Source organism: Neodiprion pinetum, chromosome 6 (assembly GCF_021155775.2).
Source record: "Neodiprion pinetum isolate iyNeoPine1 chromosome 6, iyNeoPine1.2, whole genome shotgun sequence".
Lineage (NCBI taxonomy): Eukaryota > Metazoa > Arthropoda > Insecta > Hymenoptera > Diprionidae > Neodiprion > Neodiprion pinetum.
This window is the reverse complement of record NC_060237.1, coordinates 25676-52977: the sequence shown is the minus strand read 5'-3', so window position 1 is coordinate 52977 and position 27302 is coordinate 25676. Positions and strand designations below refer to the sequence as shown.

Below are 27302 nucleotides of genomic sequence, written 5' to 3'. Positions count from 1 at the left end.
ATCGATCTTTGAAGCACTGAACGTGCATGCAGCAGTTAAAGCCTTGCAGCCGTTCGAAAGTCCTCAGCTTCTTGGGGAACCCTCGAAAGTTGCTTATTACGCGGCGATGGATGATGCGTCAAGAAGGTTGCAAGGCAAGCGGGGGCTTCCCGCGGCTGCCGTCGAGGACGAGTGCGCGTATATCAATGGTGCAGCAATATCGCTGCAGGTAGACGCAGGGAGCTGTATACATTCACATTAGGCGAGATGAAAACGCGTCGCGATAATCGCGATCCGATTGTGCGAAGGTGCGGGGCGAAAATAATTTCGATTTTGGTTATCCAAAGTTGTGGTTGTAGGACAGCCACGCTTCGCGGCCCGCAATTAGAATCATTTCCACAGAGCGTATACGCGCGGTTTTTGGAAGGTTACTGCTTTCGCAGTAATGCGAGAGAATATAAAATACCGGCGAAACTTGATAGTAACGTATGCGTACGCATTATAACCCGGGCCTCGACTAACGAGGCGGCTTTCCCGTACCGCCCGTCTTAATCGGCCCGATTTCTCACCTCCAAACTTTTTTAACCACCTTTTCTCCCTGAATATATCACAGCCCAACTCCGGACGGATTTCCAGGCTTTCAAGAATTTTTGGACGACGATCCCTTCCCTTTTCAACCCTCGAGAAGCGATTCAATGCAGTCTCATCCTCCTCCCGCGGCTGTTTCTTCTCCTAATCTTTCATTTTGCTGAACAGGGACTTTTACATCGCCAGATATTGTCATTAGTACCAATAGAATAAGCACGGTTCTGGTGGTGGCTTTTTTCCCTTCGGCACAAGAATAAATGAATTGCTATCGATATATGGGAAGACGTGACTGTTCGTCAAATTTGAATGTATTGTACAGAAGACGAATGCGACCGGAATATCCGAGGCTCGTGAGGCTTTTTGCTTTCAATTTTTATTAATAATCAAGTCCGTTCCCGTCGCCATCACTGTCGGGATCGAATTGTGGGTTTGAACACCTTGTGAACCCGCGCGTGGAAGAGAGTTGCAAAATGTAAATATCAATAATGTTTTCGTAAACGTGGACGCGTACAGAAATGTGTAGAAGGATGAAATTTTTCTCACATTCCGGTCTCGTGTCTCGTAAAACTTGACCCGGCTTTTTTCTAGATTCCCTAGACCTCGATGGAATAAGCGTCTTGTGAAGGTTAAACGAATGACGAGAATAAATCGAAGTAGAAGATTAAATAAGATCGTAAAATATATAATATTATACCTATATTTTCTCTTGGGGCTGAAAGAGCGACGAGGAAACGCGGGGTATTCGCATAAAAACTGCCGTACAATTTCACTTCGTATACATAAACAGATAACACGGAAATCAGACTCGCGATCAGACGGGAGAGGCCTTTGACAGCTGAAAAATCTCTTTGTAAAAGGTCCGAAATGTGCGGTGTGGCTGATGATCAATGATTTTAACTGAGTGTCAACAACCCAGAACCTGCAATAGACGTGATCAGGTTTTTTCTCATTAATCTAGCAAGTGGATTTTTCCACCAAACAGAGAAAACAACTAACATCGGAACTGAATTACGGCGTGATTCCAACCATTTCTCAATGCTGGCTAATATCGGTCCCAAGCTTCACGGCTTCTACATTCTACCAAAGTAAAGTTGTGAAACGGCCGACAGCTGATATTGCAATTTTGCTGAGGTGAAGCCTTGAAACAGTAGTAAAATATCGTACCTCGTTTTTCAGCGCCTACGCGAAAGTATCGAAATACGATGTGCGAGTAGGTGCTTCGGACCGAAAATTTGCCCCTCGGTTTCCCATCTCTTTTCTGCCGTCACATTGAGATTGGAAGTCGAAACACTGTTTCTCCAGCACCCGCCAATTTCCTACAGCTATAATCAAAGATCTGCAAGATTCGTTTGAATCGTAGTCGCGCCCGCTTTCCGCTGGGTATTTCAGTCGACTTAAGGTAAAGAGACTTAAGGAACGGAGTTTGGGATGGAGCAGCTCCTAGAGGTTGGCCTACCAATATGGCTTGGCCAGATAAAGCCGGGCACCCAGGAGCAAGGAGATGGATGTCCCATTTAGCCTGGAGCTGAAAATCGGAAAACGCTTACGCGGCGTGCATCCTGTTCTCGACTGGAGAGTTTTCTATAACGCAGCATTAGATAAACTTTGTTATACCCTGTACAATGTCACACTGAGCGGTCGGAGTGAAGAGGTGAAGCTGCCGGCGCATTGGCGCATTTCACATGGGAAAGTACAATATCGGGTCTTTCGTCCGATTACCTATGCACTATTCTGTGCGACAGCGAAGCCTCTCGTGAAGTTACAATCTCCGTGCGTGTCATAGCCGGCCATTAGTCGACAACGGTATGGGTCGATGTACGATACAGCTCCTCGGGACATAAAGCCTCGCCACTGCAGAGCCTGTTCAAATTAAAGACGATCCATTCTATCTAGACTATAACTGGCTTTGTTCACTCCTGGCTATTTCTGATCCTCGCGCACAAGAAATTTATGGCACGTAATTCTCGATAATGCCAGGAGGAAGATTCATTCCCAGTACGCTTCTTCTCTTTCGTCTTCTTTTTCTTCTTCTTCTTCTTCTTCTTCTTCTTCTTCTTCTTCAGACTCCGACTAGAGCTAAGGGATGTTATGTATACCTGGATTATTTTTATACCCCGAATTAAATCTTTCAGGTATTTTCATTTCATGGTATTTTTTATTCACTGCAAGCAATCCGTTAGTTAATCATCGAGGTGAGGTTGATGCACTCGGCCATCATACGGCGATCATTACCCGAAATTAACGAGAAACCGATGCTTCCGTATTGAGGGAATTTCGAGAAAATCATGAATGCTCTGAGTAGCATAAGAAAAATTTTTGAATCTTGATATAATTGCTTCTCTAATTGAACAGTTGGTATCATTATAGGCCTTATAGGTACAAGGTTCGTACCCATGAGCAAAGATCGTGTGGAGATTTCATCTAAAAGAGTACCGAAATGAAAACCTTGAGGATTTGAAATTCCGACGCTGCGAGGTGGTAAGATTTTTTTTTCTTCGTCTCTCGTCATCGTGAATATAAAACCTAACGAAGTCTTAATTTTCTTTTATCCTGATTAAATTTTCTTTTCCGTTAATTTTCCTTCCTCCTGTTTTTAATTACAATCCACTCGTCTCGTCCTGACTCGAGTCTTATTTTTGCCGTTCTCTTTTCTCTCCTTTCCATTACCCTCGGATTTTATAAAATATTTTCTAACCCCAAGAAAGCCTGCAGGCCACAGAGCCCCGAGGCAGCCAAAGGCTCTTGAATGTGGTCCGGCAATTTCATGTCCCCGTTCGGCGTTCGAACAGGTCTCGAGATGCGGGACGTATAAGAGATCCATAGATCCGGCAACAGTCGCGCCGCAACGAAAGCGGGAACTCTCGAGCGACGCTGTCCTCGTCGTACGCCACACGTGCCCGTCCAACACACAACGGTTAACTTCATCCCACCCGACGGCGAAGGAGCTTGCGGAATTATTGGGGTCCCAGACTGAAGAATCGGGCAAGCGAAACATACCCATTACCCTTAATCACGGGGGCGATGTAACTTTCGCCCGCCCGCCCACTCACCCCACACCAAACACAGCCGAGCCTCCGGATCCTGAAGTCTTGGCGAACTTGCCCACACGCCGCCATACCCGTCTGGATGGATGGGTATCCTCATCCTCACCTCGATAGGGTGCAAACCTACATATTTGCCGAAGCTGCCACTTTAATACTTGTCGGAATAATGCGTTAGCAAGAGTAGGTCCTCCTGATTCGCTTGTGTTTTCTCAATGTGTGCGAACGAAATTAGGATTAAAAAATAATGTAATTTATTTAATTCCGATAACATATATCTGATACAAGTATCGTTTTGTATATTTAAAATTGGTAAATACAAGTAGACCAACTAGTCTGACGTCGCGTTAACGTGCAACTGTGAATTATGATTTTAAACTAAGCAAAGTGACTTACTGTTAGTTGCAAGTGTTATACGAGCGTTACTAAGTGTACTCAAGAAAAATCGCGCCTCTGATGCCGTAGGTGAAGGTGGACCTCGGCATATGAAAAACTCGACGACGACTCGACGGTTTGACTATTTCATTGCGACTGACTTGACGGTTAAAAAGAAAATCTACACCTTCGACAGTAAAGACTGAAACCACCAAGCAATTTCGAAATTTAGAAGGCCATCCTTTCACGGAGTCGTTCGTTCGCCCATCAATCACCACTCCGGCGTAACGGTACGTGTGGCGAGGTGCGAGAGGGTGTCAGTATGACGGCAGGAGCGTCCACACCGTGAAACATTACGAAACAGTGAAATGCCATACGCGACGTGAAATATCCGGGTTTCGATGTCGACGCTGCGCGGCACCGATCGTCACAGTCGAAATAACTGCATGCAGATCATGACCATCGTGAATACGCCTTATACCTGCAGTGTTCACCGCCATTCAGACATGCGTACGATAATCCGCAGTTAGAGAGATAGTCCTACACGTCATTCCGAATGCGATGCAGGTCGAGGTACATGTATACAATGGTCCGTAATACGATGGGAATGGAAACCGCGCTGAATTCTCCATGGGCAATAATAGCTAGCTGCATTATTGGCGCGAAGGGTCGGGCTCCTGCTCGAGTGCCTTATATTGCGACTCGACGAACTGATCGCAGCCGGGGAATTGCAGCTGGAACCTCCGTCGGCTGCGCGAAAATTATACTTAACCGTCTATGACCGATGAACGCTGCGCTAAATGACTCGGGAAATTCTTATTCCTGGACGATGGATGCCCGCCGGTGTGAAACGATATTACAACAGAGATGATCGTACATAATTGCGTCAGAGGTAACAACGTTACGTAGAAATTTTCACCAACGGACATTCAGGGAAGACGTCCCAGATTATACGCCCCGTTTCAGGTAAATAGATGCGAGATAAAGAGATTACGCGTCGGGAATCGATTTTAGGGAGGAACGACGGAGCCTCTTCAGCCTTCGCTCCTCGCCGACGACTATACCTATGCACGTGCAAAGCGTCCATGCGGGAGTGACGCGAGCGACGCCGCGTCGCGCACGATGCCTTAATTTAGTGCACGTGTTGCCGCCCCCGCGCCGCTAGGATTTCGTCCCGGTAGGTGAAACCTGGTCTCAAGAGACCCGGGATTTATGCCCCTTGTCGCTGGCTTCGGACTAAATTCAGAGAGGGAAATTGCTTGCCGGTTACACCGGCGGCGTTCGTTGCAGAAACGACCGTAACCTCGGGTGCCGTTCAACTTACGTACACGGAGCTGCTGTACCGCCGCCTTTGCGATCGCCAATTATTCGTATTCTTCTACTTTCAGGTTACCGTCAAAGACAACGGCAAGCCGGCGCTATTCTCGACAACTCGGGTCGTCGTCGAAGTTGAGGACGTCAACGACCATGGTCCGGAGTTCGAGCAGAAATTCTACACCGTCCAAATACCCGGATCTCCCAAGGCCGAAAAGCCACTGTTCCAGGTTGGGTCAAAACTCATCATTTTATTAGACGCCTATCGGTAAATCGGACTAACCGTCTTTTACACACCTTTTACTGTACATATGAAATACTATTATAGTTCACGAGAGAGACGGACCCTCTCGCAGATCGATTGAATTCCCTGTGCATAATTTGATTTTTCCCATAATCGCATTATGTGTACAAAATCGACCATAGTGTACAATTTTGACAATCTATGTGTGCACAGAACTCTGTGGCGACAATAACGATTCTGCACTTTGCCATAATGTTCTTATTGCAAATTCTTCGCCCAGCCACAGCCTCATTTCGATCGTCGACAGTCCCGCATTTGATCAAACCCACCCTCAAAACATCGCGCTTATTGAGGCAAAATTATATGTAATCCCTTTTACAATATTCATCTCGCAGTGTTGCGAGGCATTATACCTACACATAGGTATGATATACGTGACGATATCATACAATTTTGTCTATAATAGTAGGATTTATTTATTTTTTTTTCTCTCATTAGTCATCTTTCGTACGGATAATTCCAGCAGCAATTCCGCGCACGCCCCCTTGCACTTTTGTAAACCCCCCCCCCCCCCCCTGAAACCCACCCAAGAGTCACCTGTACAGTCGCTGAACCCTTAGACACGATATCGACACGCAAGAACAAGAACCCCTGTTGCTGTACACACATTTCACCCGCATTCTGTTATTGCGCCGTCAATTTCAATGTTTAAATTTTTTTTTTTTTTTGCTAGGTCGGGTGGGGCGGGAGCGAGGGGGGGGGGGGATTTTACCCCGGTCTCTTCTACGTCCGATCCGGTTCCATTCAACTCAACTACCACTCTCTGCACGGTGCTTGGGTTTCGGGTTCGTGGCCTATGTACACATACTCAATTCTCAAGTGTATACATAGACTGCAATATTATATATAACTCTCTGTTCTCTTTCTTCGCATTACTACGCAAGTTCAAACTTTCGCCGGGAAAAGATCAAGTTTTCTTTTTGGCTACTTCGCATTCTTTAGGAATATGTGGCAAAGAACGGAGGATTATTTGATTTTCTCCTAACATAACAATCGTTCTACCAGTCACACCTAACGTCCAACAAATCACTGCTACTATCGCACTTGAATTGCTTCTATAGCTGCTGACTTGTGGCAAAATGAATGACCGAGGCGGTAGAAATGGAATATCGCAACGAGATGTGCGATGTAATAATATCCGTTGTGCAGTGCCAGGCCGTCCAGCTCTCGAAAATATAGTACACATTACGATTGGAGGAAAGAAAGTAGAGAAGAAAGTTATTGTTATCACGTCTCGTTGTTCTCGACAGAAATCGAGGAATCGAACACGGGATCTCGAGCACACGGTCGATGCGTTCTCTGAGAATGGAACTTGGGAGACTTTTAGCCCAGACAGCTTGTCAGGAGATCATTTCTTGAGGGTAAGGAAGCTTGGCACGTACCTAACATAACCGTATAAACCTAATAAGTAGATATGCGAGAGATGATGGCTGTATCTCTACATACAACTGGCATATTTATACATACCGTTACCTACACGCATCGCCGTATAAACACATACCTATATATATGTCTCTCGCTGTCTTATCAAAGTTATATAGGTAGGTATGGTTAGGTAGGTTTCTTTTTCTATCAGAAACGATGATATTCATACACTGCTGCTCGAGATTCGTTATTACGATCTACATCTCTGTCACACCTCGGGGGCATTATTTACCTTTCCCTTGAATTGCGAGGCTGTTATTCATGCATACCGGCGTCTGTTTGGCCGTTTCGTCCTGCACGATAAAAACTTATTTCTCAGTCTTCTCGCAAACCGCGTGAAAGATACAGGCGCATACTTACATTGTATATTCTCGCGATCGTTGTGTCTTATCATCTATTCACAGTTGTCTTTAAATTCGTATACGTGTAAAATGCCGTTAGCTCCTCGTATCCTCCGTCTGTTTGCACAACTCGATTCCTCCTCATACCCGCGCCACCCTCACCTTTGCATTGCTGCCGCTATTGCAATTATCATCGTCGTCATCGTCATCATCGTCATCATCGTCATCATCGTCATCATCATCATCATCATCATCATCATCATCATCATCATCATCATCATCATCATCATCATCATCATCATCATCATCATCATCATCATCATCATCATCATCATCATCATCATCATCGTCATTAACCCAATTATCACTGTATTTTTGCGTTACATATCATATTCCGACAAAAATTGTTACGTACCGTATGAGAATGCTATTGCTGCCCAGCCACATTATAGTAAACAGGGCTGTCGCCATATCTTGACGCCTGGGAATGTCGAATGTTCGAGATTATACAACTTTTTGTTGTTGTTGTTGTTGTTTCTGTTGTTGTTATTGGTATTGGTATCATCATCATCATCATCATCATCATCATCATCATCATGTTGGTTGCACATACCTATTTCAACATTAAACTAACGAAAGTCCATTGCACGCTGCAGAAAATTCGTCAAGCCCTGTGCCACATGTTGCACCTACATGCAAACAACGCCATAAATTCTGTTTCTACAGCTGCGAAATATCGGCAAAAATATCTGTACATACGTATATAAAATCTAAACCTATAATGATGCTGCGCCGAGCAGAAACAGTGTGAGTGACAGTGTCGGTACCTCTCGCTAGTCGCACGTCGCAACTTTGCAAAATAGTAGAACTGGAGAGTCCCTGCTGCTGCCGGCGTACAGCCGAGCAGCCACTTGACATGGGCACTTGAACCAAACTACCTACTCGATGCTGCTAGTCCCCGGTGCAGCGTACTTACGTAACAGAAATAATAGTTTCACGTTTCAATACTACAGGATACAAACACTCACTTGATTATAGAAACGCCTGAAGACGCTTACATTACAAATCCTGCATCACGTGTACTATGATATCTTATTATTAGCCTGTTCGCACACATAAACACACTTAAAGTTCTGTCGCATCATCGCATGTCGGTTGGGAATGCTAACGTCTGTAGATATTAGGGCCGCGCGAACGAAACGACCTCGCGTCACATCGCTTCTATCGTCTTTTAAAATTTGACAGATTTTCACGTGATTTATTTGAAAATGGTTACTTTACAGTATTCTCTCTAACTAATCATCGTGGCAGTCAAAGTCCTCCAGGTTGGAACTGGCACTATCTGAAACGGTTAAACTGTACCGTTGTTCTTTCGATACTCTCGCAATTATGGTCTCACCAATCTTTTAAAATGTACACCGCACCGAGCACCAGACTAAATAATGAAAACCATGCAATCACCAGGTACTGGCAAACGACAAAGACATCGGAGTCAACGGCGAGATCCAGTACAGCATCAAGGGGGGCAGGGGTAAGGGGAAATTCAAGATCCACCCAACAACTGGAATGGTATACTCGCAGCGCGGTTTCGAGGCTGGCCAGGAATATGAGCTCATGGTATGCCCCGCTGAAATAGTTTACCGAATCTTCTCCAACCCCCGAGTAGCATCAGTCTAATCAACCAGCAAGTAATTAAGTTCCAAACTTCCCATTGACGCAACCACCGTACCGTCGGTCCTACCGCAATTCAGAGCCGCGTGGCTGCGGCCTGAGATTTCAGGGAGAAAACCGCGCGCTCCCCTAACTGAAACTTTATCATCGTTTAGATCCGGGCCGTTGACGGCGGGGAACCTCAACGCAGCCACCAGACCAGGGTGTCTGTTCAGGTGATCGAGGCACCGAAGGACTCGGCGGAACCGCCGATATTCAAAACGGCCAACCAGAGCGTGGAAGTGACGGAGAGCGACGAAGTGGGATTTCTCGTCGCCCTTGTCCAGGCCACGGACAAAGACGGAGACGCCCTGTGGTACGACATTGTTGGTAGGTACAAACGCCGGCGTCGATGCTCGAATCGCCGACTGTACGTAGACTGCACTCAGCGTTGAATTTCTCGTTCTTCTTGCCATCAGACGGGGACAAGCGGGACGAGTTTTTCATCGGTCGGGACAACGGGAACGTTCTGCTGGCCAAGCGGCTGGACTGGGAAGCCCGGAATCTCTACAATTTGACAGTGAGCGTAAGCGACGGGGTGAACATGGTGTACACCCAGTTGTTCGTCACTGTTATCGACATAAACGATCACCGGCCGATATTCACCGAGAGCACATACCGCATTGACATATCTGAGAACGTGCCGAGAGGCGAGAAGATCCTGCAGCTACACGCCACCGACGAGGACGAGGACAAGAAGGTCTTCTACAGTCTTCACGCGGCCCAGAATCAGGACTCCCTCGAGATATTCCACGTCGACTCCGTGTCGGGAATAATGACTCTGAACGAGGCGCTCGACCGGGAGACCACCGAGGAACACGTGCTCACCGTGATGGTCAAAGACCAGGGCACACCGGCGAAGCGAAACTACGCGAGGGTCATCGTCACTGTTCACGATCACAACGATCACGCCCCGGAGTTTACGAGCGAGATCATCCAGGGTAAGATATACGAGACTTCGCCGGTGGGATCCGCGGTGGTCGAGGTCGTCGCGATAGATCAGGACCGCGGGGATAACGCGAAAATCACCTACTCGATAACCTCCGGCAACGTCGGGAACGTATTCACCATAAATCCGGACCTTGGGCTGGTGACCGTGGCCCGGGAGCTCGACCTCGGTGTCACTTCGGAATACATCCTGCTCGTCAAGGCGACCGACCACGGCTCACCGGCTCTGACGAACACGGTCCCGGTACACGTGATGGTCACCATGGCCGACAACGCGCCGCCGAGGTTCATACAGCGAGAGTTGGCTGCGGAGATATACGAAAACCAACAGCCAGGGACCTATGTGAGGCACGTCGAGGCCCGGAGCACATCCTCGCTGCAGTTCGAGATCAGGAGGGGCAACGAAGACGACACCTTCTTCGTGAACCCGAGCACGGGTGTGATAACGACGAAGAATCAGCTGGACTACGAGAAGCGGAAGTTCTACAACCTAACGATAGCCGCGACGAACATGGCAGCGGCTGTCGCAACCTGCAACGTGGTCGTTCACGTTCTCGACAAGAACGACAACGCGCCGAGATTCCTGCAGGCCGTTTACAGTGGGGAAATCAGCGAGGGGGCCTCGATCGGTTCCCTGGTCTTGACCAACGGCAGCTCGCCGCTGGTAATAAAAGCCAAAGACGCCGATTCGGAGCTCAACGCTCTGCTTAACTACGACATAGTCGAGGACCTGCCCAGGAAGTACTTCCGCATCGACTCGAGCACCGGCGCCATCCGCACAATAATGATCCTCGATCACGAGACCGTACCGGAGTTCGCCTTCCACGTGAAAGTTTCCGATCTCGGAAAGCCGCGGCTCTCCTCGGAGACCATTGCAGCGGTCAAGATTCACGTTACCGACGTCAACGACTCACCCCCAAAGTTCACCAGGAACGATTACAACGTAACGCTTCTACTGCCGACTTACAAAAACGTCGCCGTGCTCAGAGTGAACGCCAGCGACCCGGACAGCTCCGAAAGTGCAAATCTCAGGTACGACATAATCGACGGAAACAAGGGGCACGTTTTTGCGATTGATCAGTACGCCGGGATCATCACGGTCGATAAGCCTGACCAGCTCAGGCCGAACTACTTGTTGCACATCCGAGTGTCGGATGGGAAGTACTCGAGCATCACGCAGGCCAACGTCGTCGTCGAGAAGTCGGAGAATTCCGGCCTTGTGTTCCAGAAGAGCATATATGAGGGCACCATTCTCGAAAACTCTACTAAGGTCACCACCGTCGCCGTCGTCAACGTCCTGGGAAGCGCCCTCAATGAGCACGTCGTCTTCACCATACTCAATCCGACCGAGATGTTCGAAATCGGCTCAACTTCCGGCGCCATCAGGACCACGGGGCTTAGATTCGACCGCGAAGTTTGCGACAATTACGAGCTAATCATCGAGGCCATGAGCCGTATGCCCGACAGAGAAAAACCGAGGGTCGCTCACGTCATTGTGAACGTCACTATTTTGGACATGAACGACAATTGCCCCATGTTCGTTAATCTGCCGTACTACGCCGTCGTTTCCGTCGATGCCCAAAAGGGCGACGCCATCACGAAGGTAAGAATACTTTGTCAATATTGAGCCGAATTAGCGTGTGAATCGCAGAGTTTGTCAGCATTTTTCCACAGAAACAGACGTATGTAATCTTAATTACCATTTGTAAGGTTCACGCGATTGATATGGACAGCGGTGAAAATGGAGAAGTGCGTTACGAGCTGAAGAAAGGTCATGGAGAATTGTTCAAAGTTTGCAGAAGAACGGGTGAAATATCGTTGAAACAGAATCTGGAAGGGCACAACCGGGAGTATCAGTTGATGATTGCCGCCTACGACGGAGGTGAGTCAACGAGTGTAACGTAATTGCATAGAGCAATTGGCTGGTAAGCGAATGCATAATTGTGAATCACTTTCAGGGATAACGCCATGTTCGATAGAAGTGCCCGTCAACGTGAAAGTGATCGATCGATCGATGCCGGTATTTGATAAACAGTTTTATACCGACAGCGTTCTTGAAAGCATAGAAGTTCATTCCCCGTTAGCGCTCTCGATCCAGGCCGAGTCACCTTTGAGTCGAAAGCTTATATATAGCATCGTTAAAGGCAACGACTATGAAGAGTTTGCCTTGGATTTCAACACTGGTGAGTTCGCAATTCACGAGAAAAAAAAAATCTTCCTTAGCATGTATTGTTTAACACCGTTTGTGGCAAAAGAAATCCCAATCCTGAGGGACTTATTCTGGACTAAAATATTGGGAAAAATTGTTGAATCCGCTACTCTCTGATTATGTGAGCCAAGATTAGGACCATTTAAAATTTCTCCGAATAGGGCAGCGAAGGAAGTTTTTCGTTTTAGTTCATCACCTTCTAGAAAGTTGCAAACTTTTCAAAAAATCTGCTCTTCTAGTTCAACAAGTTTCCTATTGATGTAGAAAAACACGAAAACAGAGAAGAAGAAATCAAAAAATATCCATCCAGAATATTATCCCTGAGTAAAAAATGTAAATATTTTTTGACCAGCTGTGTCGTGATGTGTTCCTCGGTTCGTTAGTGTTATGGTGCTGAGGATATGCTAATTACACATTCCAAATCTTTATACCTACCTACTTTATGCGTAGAAAACATATTATTTTAACACGAATGTCCCGTCCAGTCCCGCAGATGATCGTTTGAGAACCCCCGACTGTACTTACACTGCAACTCTGGCTATGGGACAAGTAGTTATTTGGTGACAGAATCAACGGCCTATGCTTTGCCAATTTCACTATAACAAAACTGTAGCATCGGGATAATATTTATTTCGATTCTTTTGATCGGGCGCCGGGAAACGCTTGTCTAGAATTAAAACAAAAGATTCAATTTTCATTTTGATGTTTCAGGATTGAAAAGAAACAAAATAAAAAATAGAAATCCGGATGAATGCACAAAATTAGTTGACGATCTTTGCGAAAATGCTTGTCTTGCAAAAATCCATTCGTACATCAATGTATGAACATATAAAATGCGGTAAAAGTTGAATTATAGTCTTTTTTTTTCTTTACGTCGATCGTCAGGATATGAACTATTTCCAGGCCGGGGATCAGACCTCTAGAAATCTGCTTACTGCCGAAAATTTTGCCGAGATATGCTTGTATCGACTTATCGTTTTCCCATTTCAGTTACACGCGAAACGACGTGCTTTTTTCTGCCTTATATTACTTTCCAACGAAAAACGGGATTGACATAGTTTTCGAACCTGGATGTACCTATCGGTGTATTTGAAATTGCGTCGTTAAAACGCAAATTTCTCTTTGTATTCGTAGTAGAACCTTTTCAGCAAAATGGACTGAGTTTTACTGTGACGCGTATAAATTCTACCTGGAATTTTTGTGAAGCCGTTACAAAATGAATAAGCGTTTGAAAGAAAAAAAATATATATACATACATACATATATATATATATATACACACACACATATATATATATATATATATATATATATATATATATATAATAATAATAATAATTCTTATCTACATGACTTTTATTAATACGTGAAATATATGTAAGACCAACACATAAATAATTGTACACACTTGTGCAGTATTTACCCCCACCAATTGAAAACCCCCTAAAGTGCTTGATTCGATTTGGAAATTAAAATTTTGTTGTATCTCCCTGTTTCGCAGCCCCCGACAGTAACAATGGTCCTTGTGAGTATAAAACATACCAGTTATATCCAGTCTGCTGTGTTGCTGTTATTTTTTCGTCATTACATTGCTTTCTGCATGAAACAATTAACAATGATTGATTACTCCTTTTATCGTATAGATATTTAAAAAATAATTATACAAGCATTTCCCACAAGCAATATCATTCATAAGAAGCAATGTATAGCGAATGAATATGTACATAGGCTTCGTGCTGCAATTTATCACGTTGATCACTTGTTCATTTGGGCGTGTTTGTGTGTGTGTGTGTGTGTGCGCGCGTCCATGCGTGGGTACTGTTCTTTCTTCTCATTTTTTACAAGCACTCCAAACGTCGATTTGTTTTATTGTATTCGTGCATGAAACCTCACGCACTGCAGCCACTATCTATCCCCTTCAACTTCTGCGTCATTCTTGGAAAAACTTTATGCATACGAAGGTTCGTTACGTCGTTTGCGGGCTGTGACATCTGAAGTTACTCTGAAAAAAAAGTGTCAAATGTTACTTACATCGCAAACACATCGTTTGCATACGATGAAACTATCATTGTTCCTCCGTCTGAGCAGTTTCGTCTCTAACTCAGAGATGATCTGATGTTGGGGATAATATTCTTCCGTCAGAGCTTGCTTTACATGCTTTTACGTATTTTCGTATGTTGTTATAATCACTTGTCATCACGTGCTTTGTGACACCGGTTCCGACATTGCATGCATTTCTTTGGTTTCACGATATCCCAAAACATTGTTCATTCACCAATAGAATTTATTATTCCTCTATCCGAGGTGTTAATTTTTTCTATACTTTTAGCGAAGTTTAATCATCTCACCAAGCATTCAACCATAACTTTAAATAGTAATAAGTACCATTGGACCACTGTCTGCATAACATTCTGGACCATGGTGTGCGCATTATTGCATGACACTATCTGATCTCGAGCATCATAACAATAAAATTGCACTATATGGCGTCGTGGCGTTATGCATTATATACTCTTCCCATATACACGGATGCGTTCATTAGTACTATCGAACGTTAGAGAAATTGACGCGAGATGGAATGGCCACCCCATATAAATAGTCGCACCATTTATTCTCATGTAAAATTTTAGTAAATAGAAGACAGTCAATTTCTCTAACGTATTTACGGCTAGATCACCCTTCGGGCTTACAAATCTTTATTCAAAAAATTAGGTGTCATTTATGTGGTGGATGAACTGGATTACGAGCAAAAAAAACAGTACGAGCTGACGGTACGAGCAACGGACAGCGTTTCCGGTGTCTTTGCCGAAGTGCTGGTTAGCATCCTGGTATTGGATGTCAACGACTGCCCTCCAGAATTTACCCAGGACTCTTACAACATATCAGTATCCGAGGCAGCGCCATTTGGAACATCAATCTTGCGAGTTTATTCGCGGGATAATGACACAGGCGAGTATAGAGAATTGGTGTTTTTCCCCCACTATCCCTTCGCCCAATTGCGAGCCCTTTTCCCATCCTCGCGGTGGAACGTACCGGGAAGCCTGTCAAGGATTGAAACATGTTCCGAATGATTTACGTTACAGGTATAAACCAGCAGGTTCGATACGCGATACAAAATGACACGGAAAACAGCAAGGAGTATTTTCACATGGACCCGGAGGAGGGAGTAATCTACTTGAAGAGGTCACTGGACCACGAAAGGCATAGCTCCCATCACTTTACCGTTTTGTCGACGGACAGGGGAGTTCCAAGCCTGTCGAGCACAGCTCACGTCTGGGTGACTGTCGTTGATATGAACGACAATCCGCCGGTGTTCGAGCAAATATCGTACACATCTTCCCTGTCCGAGCATGCAGAACGCGGCCAGTTTGTCACCGTCGTGTCGGCAGGTGATCAGGATTACGTAGACGAGTCGCGTTTGACTTATACGATAGTCGGTGGCAATGATCAACAGACTTACACGATCGATCCAAACACAGGAATCATTTCTCTGATCAACATGCAGAACTTTGGGGACCAAAAAATGACCATGCTCAATGTCTCCGTGAGCGACGGAGTTTACACCAGCTTCGCTAGAGTGAAAATTGAGATACTACCCGCCAACCGACACAACCCGAAGTTCCCCAATCCTCAGATCGAAGTCACTGTGCTGGAAAATCAACTCGCTGGCAGGCTGGTAACGAATGTGATCGCGGATGATGAGGATTTCGGAGACTACGGAATCGTCACATACTCTATTCCCTCTGAAATGATGAAGGGAACGTTCGACATCAACAAATTGACCGGGGAAATCGTTACCAAGAAGAAACTCGACCGGGAGCATCAGAAACTGTACGAACTTCCAGTCATGGCTACCGACGGTGGTGGAAAGTCGGGATTTATCATGATCAGGGTCAGAGTCGGGGACGAAAATGATAACTCGCCGGTATTTCTTCTCAAAGAGTACAAAGCCACTATTCACAGCAATCTCTCGATAAATACAGTTTTCCTGAAGGTCAAGGCTCTCGATGCAGACGAAGACGATGCCGCAAGGATCGAGTATTCCATATACGAAAAGCAGAACTCTGACGCTATGGATCTATTCGGTATCAAGGCTGACACCGGCGCGTTGTTCCTGAAGAAAAGTGCTCTCCCGTGGGGTAAGAAATACGAGACGATCATTCATTCGTTTCAAATATCGGAGTCAGCGAGACAAGCTATACTAACGAACTTCGAACAATTTTATTTTTCAGGAAACCAACTGTTCCAAATGTTCATCAGGGCTGAAGACAGAGGAGTAATCTCCCACCATGCCGACGTTCCTCTATACGTTTACATAATGGGTGCACAGGACGTTCCGCCTCTCTTCGAACGGAAGGAGGATAAATTCTTCATCTCGGAGGCATCGCCTGTTGGAACGCCTATCACTCGATTGAGGACCGTTACCAACAGCTCAGTCACATACAGAATAATATCTGGCCCCGAGAGCGCCTCGCCGTTTATAGTAGACCCGAATGGTCAAATAACGCTGGCGAATCCGTTGGATCGTGAAATCAAGGACAATTATTTAATCGGAGTCTTGGCCGAAACCGATTCGAGCCCACCCCTAACGGCACTGGCCGAGATATCGCTTCAAGTACTGGACGAGAACGACCACGCTCCGATGTTTGAAAGCAATCCGTACACCCTAAGTCTTGCCGAAAATATTGACGAGGGTACACTGATCTTGAAAGTAATTGCTCACGATAATGATCTGGGCAGCAACGGCGAGGTCCGCTATTCCTTTGGATCCGACATCGGGGAACTGGCGAACGTGTTCACCGTTGACGCTTACACAGGGTGGATTTCAACGCTGATTCAACTGGACAAGGAGAAACAGTCCGAGTACAAGTTCCAGGTCGTCGCAACTGACAATGGAAACCCGAGACATTTCGCGAGGACGTCAGTCAACATAAAACTGAAGGACTACAACGACAATCCGTCTATGTTCGTTGATGATAATTACGACGCGGTCGTGAAAGAAGACGCTTTGCCCGGTACCGTTGTCGTCAAACTCCTCACCACCGATCGGGACAAGGATCTGAAAACTCCGGTCGAGTTCTACATAACATCGGGTGATCCCAGATCACAGTTCCAGATCAGATCTACGGGCGAAGTTTACGTCGCGAAGAATTTGGACAGGGAAATGATTGGTGAATACGAGCTTGACGTGATTGGAACTGACGGTAAATATGTTTGCAAAACGAAAGTGAGAGTTGAAATTATCGACGTTAACGACAACCCTCCCTATTGTCTGCGCTACCGATACAGAGAGATTTTATCCGAAGGATCCCATCCTGGAACATATGTACTCACAGTATTGGCCACTGATTATGATGACGAGCCGAATGCTAAGCTGAGGTTTTACCTGACCGGTGAAAACAATGAAAAATTCTCACTTGACAAAGAGAACGGGGTACTCAAAACGGTTGGCCAATTGGACAGAGAAACACAGGCAAAATACTCGCTCACCGCTCACGTTCAGGACAGGGATAAGCCTGCGTGGGAATGCTCATCGCAGCTGGAAATTCTGGTATCCGATTTGAACGACAACGCTCCCAAGTTCACAATGCAATCCTACAGCGCTACCCTTCCTGAGGATGTAGAAGTCGGCACGCTGGTCACCAAGGTTCACGCAACAGACGATGACATCGGTATAAACCGAAAAGTGAAATATGAGTTTATCGATTCTGCCGAAGGACACTTTCTGATCGCTGCAGACAGCGGCATCGTGACTCTGGCCAAGCCACTGGATAGGGAAACCAAGGCAATGTACAACGTCAGCATCCAAGCAGTCGACCAGGGAACACCCCAACTCTTCAGCGTTGCCACTCTGATAGTTAACGTTCAAGACATCAACGACAACCCGCCAGAGTTTGCCTCCAAGTTTTACTTTGCGCGTGTTCCCGAAGTCGATGCCGTTGGCACTGAAGTAGCAAGAGTTCTCGCCACGTCGAAAGACACCGGAGTCAATGCCGATGTTTACTATTCCATAGTAGGTGGCAATGAACACAAAAAGTTCCAAATTGATACCCAAACTGGTGTCATCACGATTGCCGAACAACTGGATTACGAACGAGCTAGAGATTATTTCCTGACTATTCAAGCAATCGACGGCGGCGTTCCACCACTAAGCAATCATGCCACTGTGAATATTACCGTTACTGACAGCAACGACAACGCCCCAGCCTTCAGTCAAGTTTCGTACAGCGCTCGAATCAGGGAAGATGCTAAAATTGGCGACAAAATATTACAGGTATAAAATTCTCAACAATATCAATGTTGAAGTCTGGCGATGTGTAAAATTCTACCGTTCAAAGTATAGAGCTTACATACATTTAAGGATTATTAAATTTTTTCAATGCGATTACAGATATATGCAAATGACTTGGACAGTGGTGAGAATGGAAACGTGTCGTACTCAATTCAACGGGGAGATAGACAAAAACAGTTTGCTATCGATGAGAAATCTGGGTATATATCTGTCGCAGCTCTACTGGATCGAGAAATGGTTTGTTATTATTCATCGACTTCATTGACTAAAAAATCTAAACTGTTATGCGAGTATTCAAATTCAAATATCCTGGTATTGCGAAATCTTGAGAAGTGACAAAAAATCTTAGTTCCACCTGCTTTGGTTCAAATTTACAGATATCCAATTACGTGTTGGAGGTCCATGCGAAAGATAATGGGATTCCAATGCTGATGAGTTTCGTGATGGTCAACATTGAGATTTCCGATGCAAATGACAATCCCCCATTGTTTGCTCAATCGAATTACACCGCTGTAGTACAGGAGGATAAACAACTTGGTCACATTATACTAAAGTTTATCGTAACGGATGCAGATACATCACCCAATGCTGAACCCTACACGTTTGACTTCAAATCTGGAAACGAAGGGGACTCGTTCCGTTTAGAGCAAGACGGAACTTTGAGGACGGCAACAAAATTCAATAACAGAGTAAAAGACAAGTACCTCTTACTTGTCAGAGTCTTCGACAATGGAAGTCCCCCGTTGTATTCCGATGCCTGGGTGGTGATCAAAGTTATCGAAGAATCACAATATCCGCCAGTCATCACGCCTCTTATAGTCACTGTCAATTCTTACATAGATGAGTATCCAGGTGGAACAATTGGCAGGATTCACGCGACGGATCAAGACCCATATGACACACTGGCCTTTAGTCTAATACCTTCATCCCCGAACCCCACCGCCGACTTGTTCCAAATTGATAGCGTCGACGGTACCTTAGTAGCGCTTCCTAGGTTGGACGTTGGCGAATACAAAGTTAATGTTAGCGTAACGGACGGCAAATTTCACTCGTATTCAATAGTGAATGTCAACGTAGAGCTGATCTCAGAAAAAATGTTGGAAAACTCGGTGATAGTGAGATTCCGAGAAGTCAGCCCCGAAGATTTTATACTCAGCCATCGTAAAGGGTTCGTCAGAACTGTGCGTAACGCAATGAACTGCAGACTCAAAGAAGTGATAATAATAAGCGTACAGCCATCTACCGATGAAGCGAATGTTATCAAATCTCGAACAACCCGCCAGGCTGTTCATAACGATCTTGACGTTTTATTTGCTGTTCGAAAAGCCCAAACTATGCTCGGAGCTGTGAGTTTTTACTCGTCGGAAAGCATTCGCGAAGCTCTTAATCAACGTATTGAGGAACTGGAAGAATCTACAAAGCTTGTGGTTGAGGAGATCGTGAGGTACAAATGCAACAAGGGCTACTGCGTTTATGGAGAGTGTTACGACAAAATAAACCTGGACCCCAATCAGCTCTTGCCCATCGCTACCGATGTAACTAGTTTCGTATCGCCACGTCATAAGCACAAGATGGAATGCAGCTGCAGGGAAGGATACGCCGGAAGTCACTGCGAAGTTGTGGTGAACGAGTGTGCGAGAGATCCATGCCCGAATTTCAAAGTATGCGTACCAGATTCCTCTCTTCAAGGATACTCCTGCCAATGCCCCGAGGGATTCGCTGGCCAGACATGTGACATTGACATATCAAAGTGTCACGACGAGTCCTGCTACATCCCTCGAAACCCAATTTCATTCAGTGGGAAGAGTTACGCTCGTTACAAAATAGACAAGTCATTGACGAAACATACAATCGAAGAAAGACTGAGTCTCTCCCTGAGGATAAGAACTGTGCAACCGACTGGAAATCTCATGTACGCGGCTGGGAAAATAGACTATAATATTTTGGAGGTGGTCAATGGGGTTGTGCAGTATAGATTTGACCTAGGCAGCGGGGAGGGTTTGGTCAGGGTGAGCAGTGTCTATGTGAGTGACGGGCAGTGGCACGATATTCAGCTTGAAAGAGAAAACAACAACGCGCGGGTTACCGTCGATGGAAAGCATGTAGCCCATGGCGCAGCCCCAGGAATTAATGATATACTCAATCTTCAGTCCGACGATTTATACCTGGGTGCCGAAGTGAGACAGCATCCATCAATACTGGGCTTCGAGGACGTGCAAAGAGGATTTTACGGGTGCATGGACGACGTAAGAATCGGAAGAGTATCCGTCCCTCTGCACATGAGCGGCGCCAGCAGCGTAGCGGTATTGAAACGGTTTGCAAACGTGGAGTTCAGCTGTGATCCTGCAACGACATTGGTGCCATTAGGAGTCTGCGGTTCGCAACCATGCCAAAATGGCGGAACATGCAAGGAATTGGGAGGCGATCACTACGAGTGTCAGTGCCATGGGAGATTTGTGGGCTTAGTCTGTGACGTCGACACAGACCCATGTGCGTCGTCTCCATGTCTTTATGGCGGTCGGTGTAAAATTGTTGCCGGAGGTGGAGATTTCAAGTGCGATTGCACTGGCGCAAACCTCAGTGGAAAAAGGTGCGAATACGGCAAGTATTGCAATCCAAATCCGTGTGTACACATGGGTGTTTGCGAAGAAGGGAACAACGGCCCAATCTGCAAGTGCCACGGATTTACGGGAGAACGGTGCGAAACGGATATAAACGAGTGCGATACTAGGCCTTGCACCAACGGGGGTACTTGCATCAACGAAGTGGGGTCGTACAGGTGCGTTTGTCCTCCGAACATGACTGGTCTGAACTGTGGAAATCCGGCTTACTCGACGCCGATTATATCAAGTCACTTTAACATCACTTGGGAACAATTGATATGGATCAGTATTGGTATCCTCGTTGTTTTGTTCTTATTGATTATCGTTATTTTCACTTATCGGAGAATACGAGTGAAGCGCACAAGAGCAAGAGCCAACAATATAAACAACGAGACTCGAAAGCAAATTGTCCTGAATTCAGCAAGACCGCACGAACACGAATTCAAGCGTAGTTCAAAGCTGAGTAACTTGGAAGTGATACAGGTAATTGAACTTGAATTTAATGCCGCTTATGTAGCTGTGATCGTCACATATCTATAGTATTTGTGTGTGTGTGTGTGTGTGTGTGTGTATGTGTGTGTGCGCGTGTGTGTGTGTGTGTATAGCATGATTCTTACAACTATTACTTGATAAAATTTCCCTCATTGCGTAACAATAGTGCAGTTTATTTTGTTTGCTATTGGCTGGTTTATAATTTCTGATTTACAATTTAGTGAAAGTGTGGTTTTCCTTTCGTTGAGTTTAAGGTTTTTCGTGTGATTTCGTTTCAGAGAGAACCTCCCCAATGTCCTCCTCGCCCCGCTTCCTACACACCTAGTTCTAACAATGAGCCGGCTCCCTATAGCAATTCCGCTGCTGTAGCCCTGAATAATTTGGACACCCTGAGAAGCTATGGCAGTGCAGGCGACGAACTGGAGAACTTTCCACCCGATTACCTCAGAAACCTCAATCGAAGCACTCCGCTACCTCCTCCCTCCCTATCAAACCCTGTCGGCGGAAATGCCACCGGCAGCGACACGGACAGTTTGCACAAGCCGACATGGCAGGAACAGATGCATTTAGCATCCTTCATTACCGATGCAACAAAAATCAAGAACGGTGAGTACCGGTTGTAGCTTTTTATTTTAATTTGCTTAGTGCATGATGGGTCTGCTGGATAGCTTTCATCGAAGGTTCTCTGTGGCATTCTTGAAAGTTCCGAACAGTGGTATGACAGTGAACGCGAACCCCATTAACACCGGCGTGTCGTTGTGTGTGCACTAACAGACCTGAAACGAGCGAGCCCAGTGGTACCAGAGCTGACCGCTGGAGGACTTCTACTAAACACCCGACGGGGGCCTCACGCAGAAGGGACGTCTATAGCTTCCCTTTCCTCAATTGAGGACGATCCCCGTATAGTAGGTGGTAAGTGGATTGGACCGATTGCCTGATTTATCAATGGGAATTGCTTTGCCTGGCAGAAAACTCTTTTTTCCACCACTCGATTTCTTTGCTTTTCACGCTATTACGCGGCACTGCGGTAGTAAAATCTGCATGTAATCTTTCAGAGTACAGTTGTTGTCTGCAATGCTTTTAGGGTATCACTGGGACTGTTCAGACTGGGTCAGGCCAAGTCAGAACCCCTTACCTAACATCACGGAGGTTCCTGGCAGCGAAGTTCCAGACTCATCGAGCTTCCACAGCAATGAGAGCAACGAGTCCAACACTCATCAGCTACCACCAAGTAAGTTTTCACCGCCGCTTCACAGCTTTTCAACATCACGTCACACAGTAATTTACCTTAATTACTTCGCATGTAATTCTACGGTATATTATTACTAAAAAATAAAGCACTTCATCTGTGAAAAGAAAAAAAAAAAAACACATCATCAATCACGGTGATTTATTCAAACAATAGAACGTAACAACACAAAAGTATGATACCGTGTAACAGAATGCTCTGTCTTAAATTTCACAACTCAGTATTGAACATGAAACTAAGATACAGATTATTTTGCTACATTTCCGCATCATCTATTGCCGAATGTAAATCGATAACGTGGGAGTTTGATAATTACAAACGTCTCTCATTACACTTTACCTACTGTAGCTGACTTGGTGTAATTATTGAAATCCGGATATGTAATCAATTGAAAGTAAAATGGAAAAATTATGACTTTCAGTGCATGGTCCAGTAGATCCGTCAAGAGATATTGAAACCTTGGATGAAGATCAAGAATCAGAGTACGTAGGAGATTCTGAATGTGGAACAGAGTTTTCCGAACACAACTATTGCCCAGAAAGCCAGCGTTTGAACCCACTTGATAGCGGAGGCGAGGGAGAGTACAAGTACAAAGATACCGAGAGCTATATTCGCCATCCAAATTCATATCTACCACACTATAACATTCATACAGATACAGAGAACGAGACGAATCCGCTCAATGGACGCCTTAGTACTCTAGAGTCTGATGAAGAAGACGATGTAGTGCCTTATGGTTTTCCAAGCAGCCGACGGAACCGATGCCTCAAAGGAGACGATGTTGACGAAATAGGATCGGTGATCACTACTCTAGAAGAAAGAAATTCGCTGTTGGGCGGTGGAACCAGCAACAGCGATCTATCTACTAATCTGTGCGAGATCGATGATTCTGAATACGAGATCACAGATCAAAAGAACAGTAGTCGCGTGTGGTTACCCGGCAATGGCATCACGCAAACCTCGGTGTGACAAACAATTATGATTATCTTCGTACCCACTGACAATGGACTAAACGTGATCGTGTTTGTGTTCGTCGCAGGAACAGTTGTTGTTCTTAATCGCGATATTTTGTACATATTATCAATAACAGATAGATAGATAGGCAGTCGCTATGCAGGCAGCTATATTGAAATACCAACGTATAAATACAACATAGATAGTATAATTATAGAAATACGAATGATGGTGCGTGATGCAATAGCGGCGCACACCATTCACACAGATTATGTCATGATTATTAGTAGACAGCAAGGGTTGTACTCATACTGGACTTTTGAATACTTAGGTTTTATTACCTAATTTGCAGCCTATTAAACATACTACAAATACGACTCGAGTGGCAGCGATTGATAATTGAGTTTATTACTATTTTACATGCGCTATCGGTCGACAGTTGAATGCACACACACACAACTGACGCTACAACCAAGCTCTCCTCGGTAATGTATTCGGTATAGTCATATATTTAACGGAGAGGAGAAAATTGTGAAAGAACCATGAAATCTTCGTAAAAAAGACCTATTCATATTCTTACGTGAAAGAAAGACAAATTTAAATTCACTGCATTCATCATGATCACGTTGATAGACCAATTACTATAATTTAATGATGAGATATTATTATTAATTTAAGTCAAGTGTTTTCCACGCATTTTTTCGCTGTACACGATGCATTTCGACAATGCAGAGGGATTATAAAATACCTACATATAACATATTATTATATATAACATATAAATAAATATACATATCGATTCGTTCGCGTATTTTTATTAACTGATTACCATAATGTTATTTTGATAAATTGTAAATGAACTGATGGACTACTTAATAATATTGTATAATGAACTACCATGAATTTACTGTATGATACTGTACTGTATACTATAGGTATAGTAAGGGAATAATGAATTTGAAAAATGCTAGTGGCAGTGAGCTGCTCCGCAAGCAGTGAGCATGTGCGAATGAGAGCGCGTGAATGTATGTGTGGGTAAGATGTGTTGAATGCACAAGGTATATACATAGTTGAAAAAAGATATAAAATATTTTTACTGTGATGATAATAATGTTTGTACGATGATTAAAAAGAAGAAAAAAAATATGAAGAAAAAACATACTGCAATGACTTGTAATATAATGACCGAAATGTTAAACCATCAAATGAACCAATGTTTTATAACTTGAAAAAAACAAAAAAAAAAAAAAAACAACTAGAACTATACTACCTGGGGAATGTTCCTCGCCTACAACTAATGTCTATTAATTGACTCCAGTAAAAATATATAGTGTACTTTCGTTTCATTTATCAAAATGATCACCGTCAATTATCAGATGGGACAATACGTGTATATATATACTACTGTATATCTGTAATTGAAATTTTGGTGCTACCTACATCAAATTTTAAACCTGTCCCAATATTCTGATAAGACTGCACGGTAATATTAGCAATTTTGCTGATAATTACAGATTCATTTTTATACGTCGTATTCACAATTTAAGTATGAACGAAAAACGTTGTTTGAACCATTAATTGTAATATACTTACGAAACTACAAATTAACGTCCCATCTTTCATTCGCTAATTGAGATTGCCATTACGCAAAGTATATAGGTATTATTTCTTCGCAGTATAATATCTAATTACATATAATAATAAGGAATTTATTACGATTATTAATTATCATGCGGAAACAGAACCATAAGCCATTAATTTGTATACATATTCATAAATAATACTTTCATTCCGTCAGAAAATATACTTAACTTTCTTTTGTAAGACGATATAATTCAATTGTGACTTAATTCAGTGCAAGATGGCGCTGACATTTTTGTACAACACATCAAATAAGAGTTTTTCGGTGACAAATAAAGTTCTTGTGTTCCTGGCATAGGATACTGGTCTGCAATAGACATCAGCGCCTACTTTCGCATTGTATGAAATAATAATTTGCGAACTGTACAATTGTAATTGTTAGCGCCGACTCAACATACATAAAGGATGATTTTCAAGTCGGCTAATCAAATCTTTATTCTTGATACGTTTATTATCGTGATTATGAAACTGATTAGCTCTCAGCTGACCGGAACTGCCAAGCAACATACACTTTACATTCAGAATACACCCATAGTCAGATTCATTGCCAAAATCAACTAAGAGGGGGCGCCACCGTAGTTATCAACTGGGACGTAACACCGATCGCAATCTCGAAAATGAGGTCAGTATATGTTCGACCGTCAACGCGACTACACACTCGCTACACTATCCAGACAGTCAGTTGGAGACGAGGATATATCCAGTGATTGAGTGGGCACAGTGAACGCGTGTGTATGTGTGTGTGCAGTACACTTTTCCGACATAATCTAAAATCTAATTCCCGAATCTTCCGGAAGCGTCCGTTACGACGTCACATCACGGACGTAACGCTCTGTAGAGGTCCCATGATTGAGAAGTGCAAGCGTCGGTGTTGCGGCGATACGTTCAGGGTATTCACATAACCCAGAGACGCCATCCGCCGAGCCGTCCGAATGTGACGTCGTTACGGTACCTGGTGGAAATTTCCGAATGCTAGACACTGGAATCGTTCACACAGTTACAGTTAGACTCACATCAGTAGTTTTGGTCACCAATGCGACTGTCAACTCGGAGTAAAAACGGAACGCAGTTCGCAGTTGACTGCGTGACGTCACGGTCGGCACTACTCGAAGTATGTTTCGGAATACACCCATAGACAGATTCATTGCTGAAATCAACTAAGAGAGGGTGTCACCGGAGTTATCAGCTGGGACGTAACACCGATCGGAATCCTGAAAATGAGGTCAGTATATTTTTGACCGTCAACGCGACTATACACTCGTAACCCTTTCCAAAAAGTTCATTGGCGACGTGAATAAACACAGTGATTGAGCATGCACAGTGTACATATGCGTATGTATCTGTACAGTACAGTATTCCGACACAATCTAAAATCTAATTGCCGAATCTTCCAGAAGTGTCCGTTAGGACGAGACACCACGCACATAACGCTCTGTAGAGGTCGCATACCTCAAAAGTGCAAGCGTCGGTGTTGCAGCGATACGTTCAGGGTATTCACAAAACCCAGGGATGCCACCCGCCGAGGCGTCCGACGTGCCCATAGAGATATAAGATTAGAGTACGTGAGTTAGCCGATACGACCAGTAGCGGGATTCTGCAACTCTCTACCGACAATTATCGCTGTCGCTTGCATCGACGTTGCTAGCGACGTACGGTGATTCTGTAACTAAGACGTAACGATATTCATCGATGCAAAACCAGTCACAAGCGCATCGATAAATGTCGATAGATTTTCAGCAAATTTGACAACGTCGCAGATATTATCACGAAAAATCTAGTAACTTCGGATAGATTATTTGTGATCGCAAACAAAATCTGTATCTTTGCTGTGATCATT

General features: G+C 44.6%; 1 protein-coding gene across 9 annotated transcripts in view; it reads left to right on the top strand.

Moving 5' to 3' along the window:
* Positions 1-25148, top strand: part of kug (kugelei) — a 235591-nt gene extending 210443 nt beyond the window's left edge. For 2 of the 9 annotated variants that reach the window (XM_046633693.2, XM_046633694.2), the window contains exons 7-23: positions 5372-5527; positions 6852-6962; positions 8832-8984; positions 9194-9407; positions 9497-11628; positions 11736-11907; positions 11984-12208; positions 13736-13759; positions 14947-15183; positions 15318-16373; positions 16467-18508; positions 18626-18763; positions 18904-21612; positions 21900-22227; positions 22396-22533; positions 22706-22852; positions 23292-25148. In XM_046633693.2, coding sequence (XP_046489649.1) covers positions 5372-5527; positions 6852-6962; positions 8832-8984; positions 9194-9407; positions 9497-11628; positions 11736-11907; positions 11984-12208; positions 13736-13759; positions 14947-15183; positions 15318-16373; positions 16467-18508; positions 18626-18763; positions 18904-21612; positions 21900-22227; positions 22396-22533; positions 22706-22852; positions 23292-23839 — 10530 coding nt within the window. In that variant the 3' untranslated portion in view covers positions 23840-25148. The remainder of the gene's footprint in view (positions 1-5371; positions 5528-6851; positions 6963-8831; positions 8985-9193; positions 9408-9496; positions 11629-11735; positions 11908-11983; positions 12209-13735; positions 13760-14946; positions 15184-15317; positions 16374-16466; positions 18509-18625; positions 18764-18903; positions 21613-21899; positions 22228-22395; positions 22534-22705; positions 22853-23291) is intronic. The other 7 variants (XM_046633695.2, XM_046633697.2, XM_046633696.2 and 4 more) reach the window with 7 other exon arrangements.
* Positions 25149-27302: the final 2154 nt, after the last annotated feature.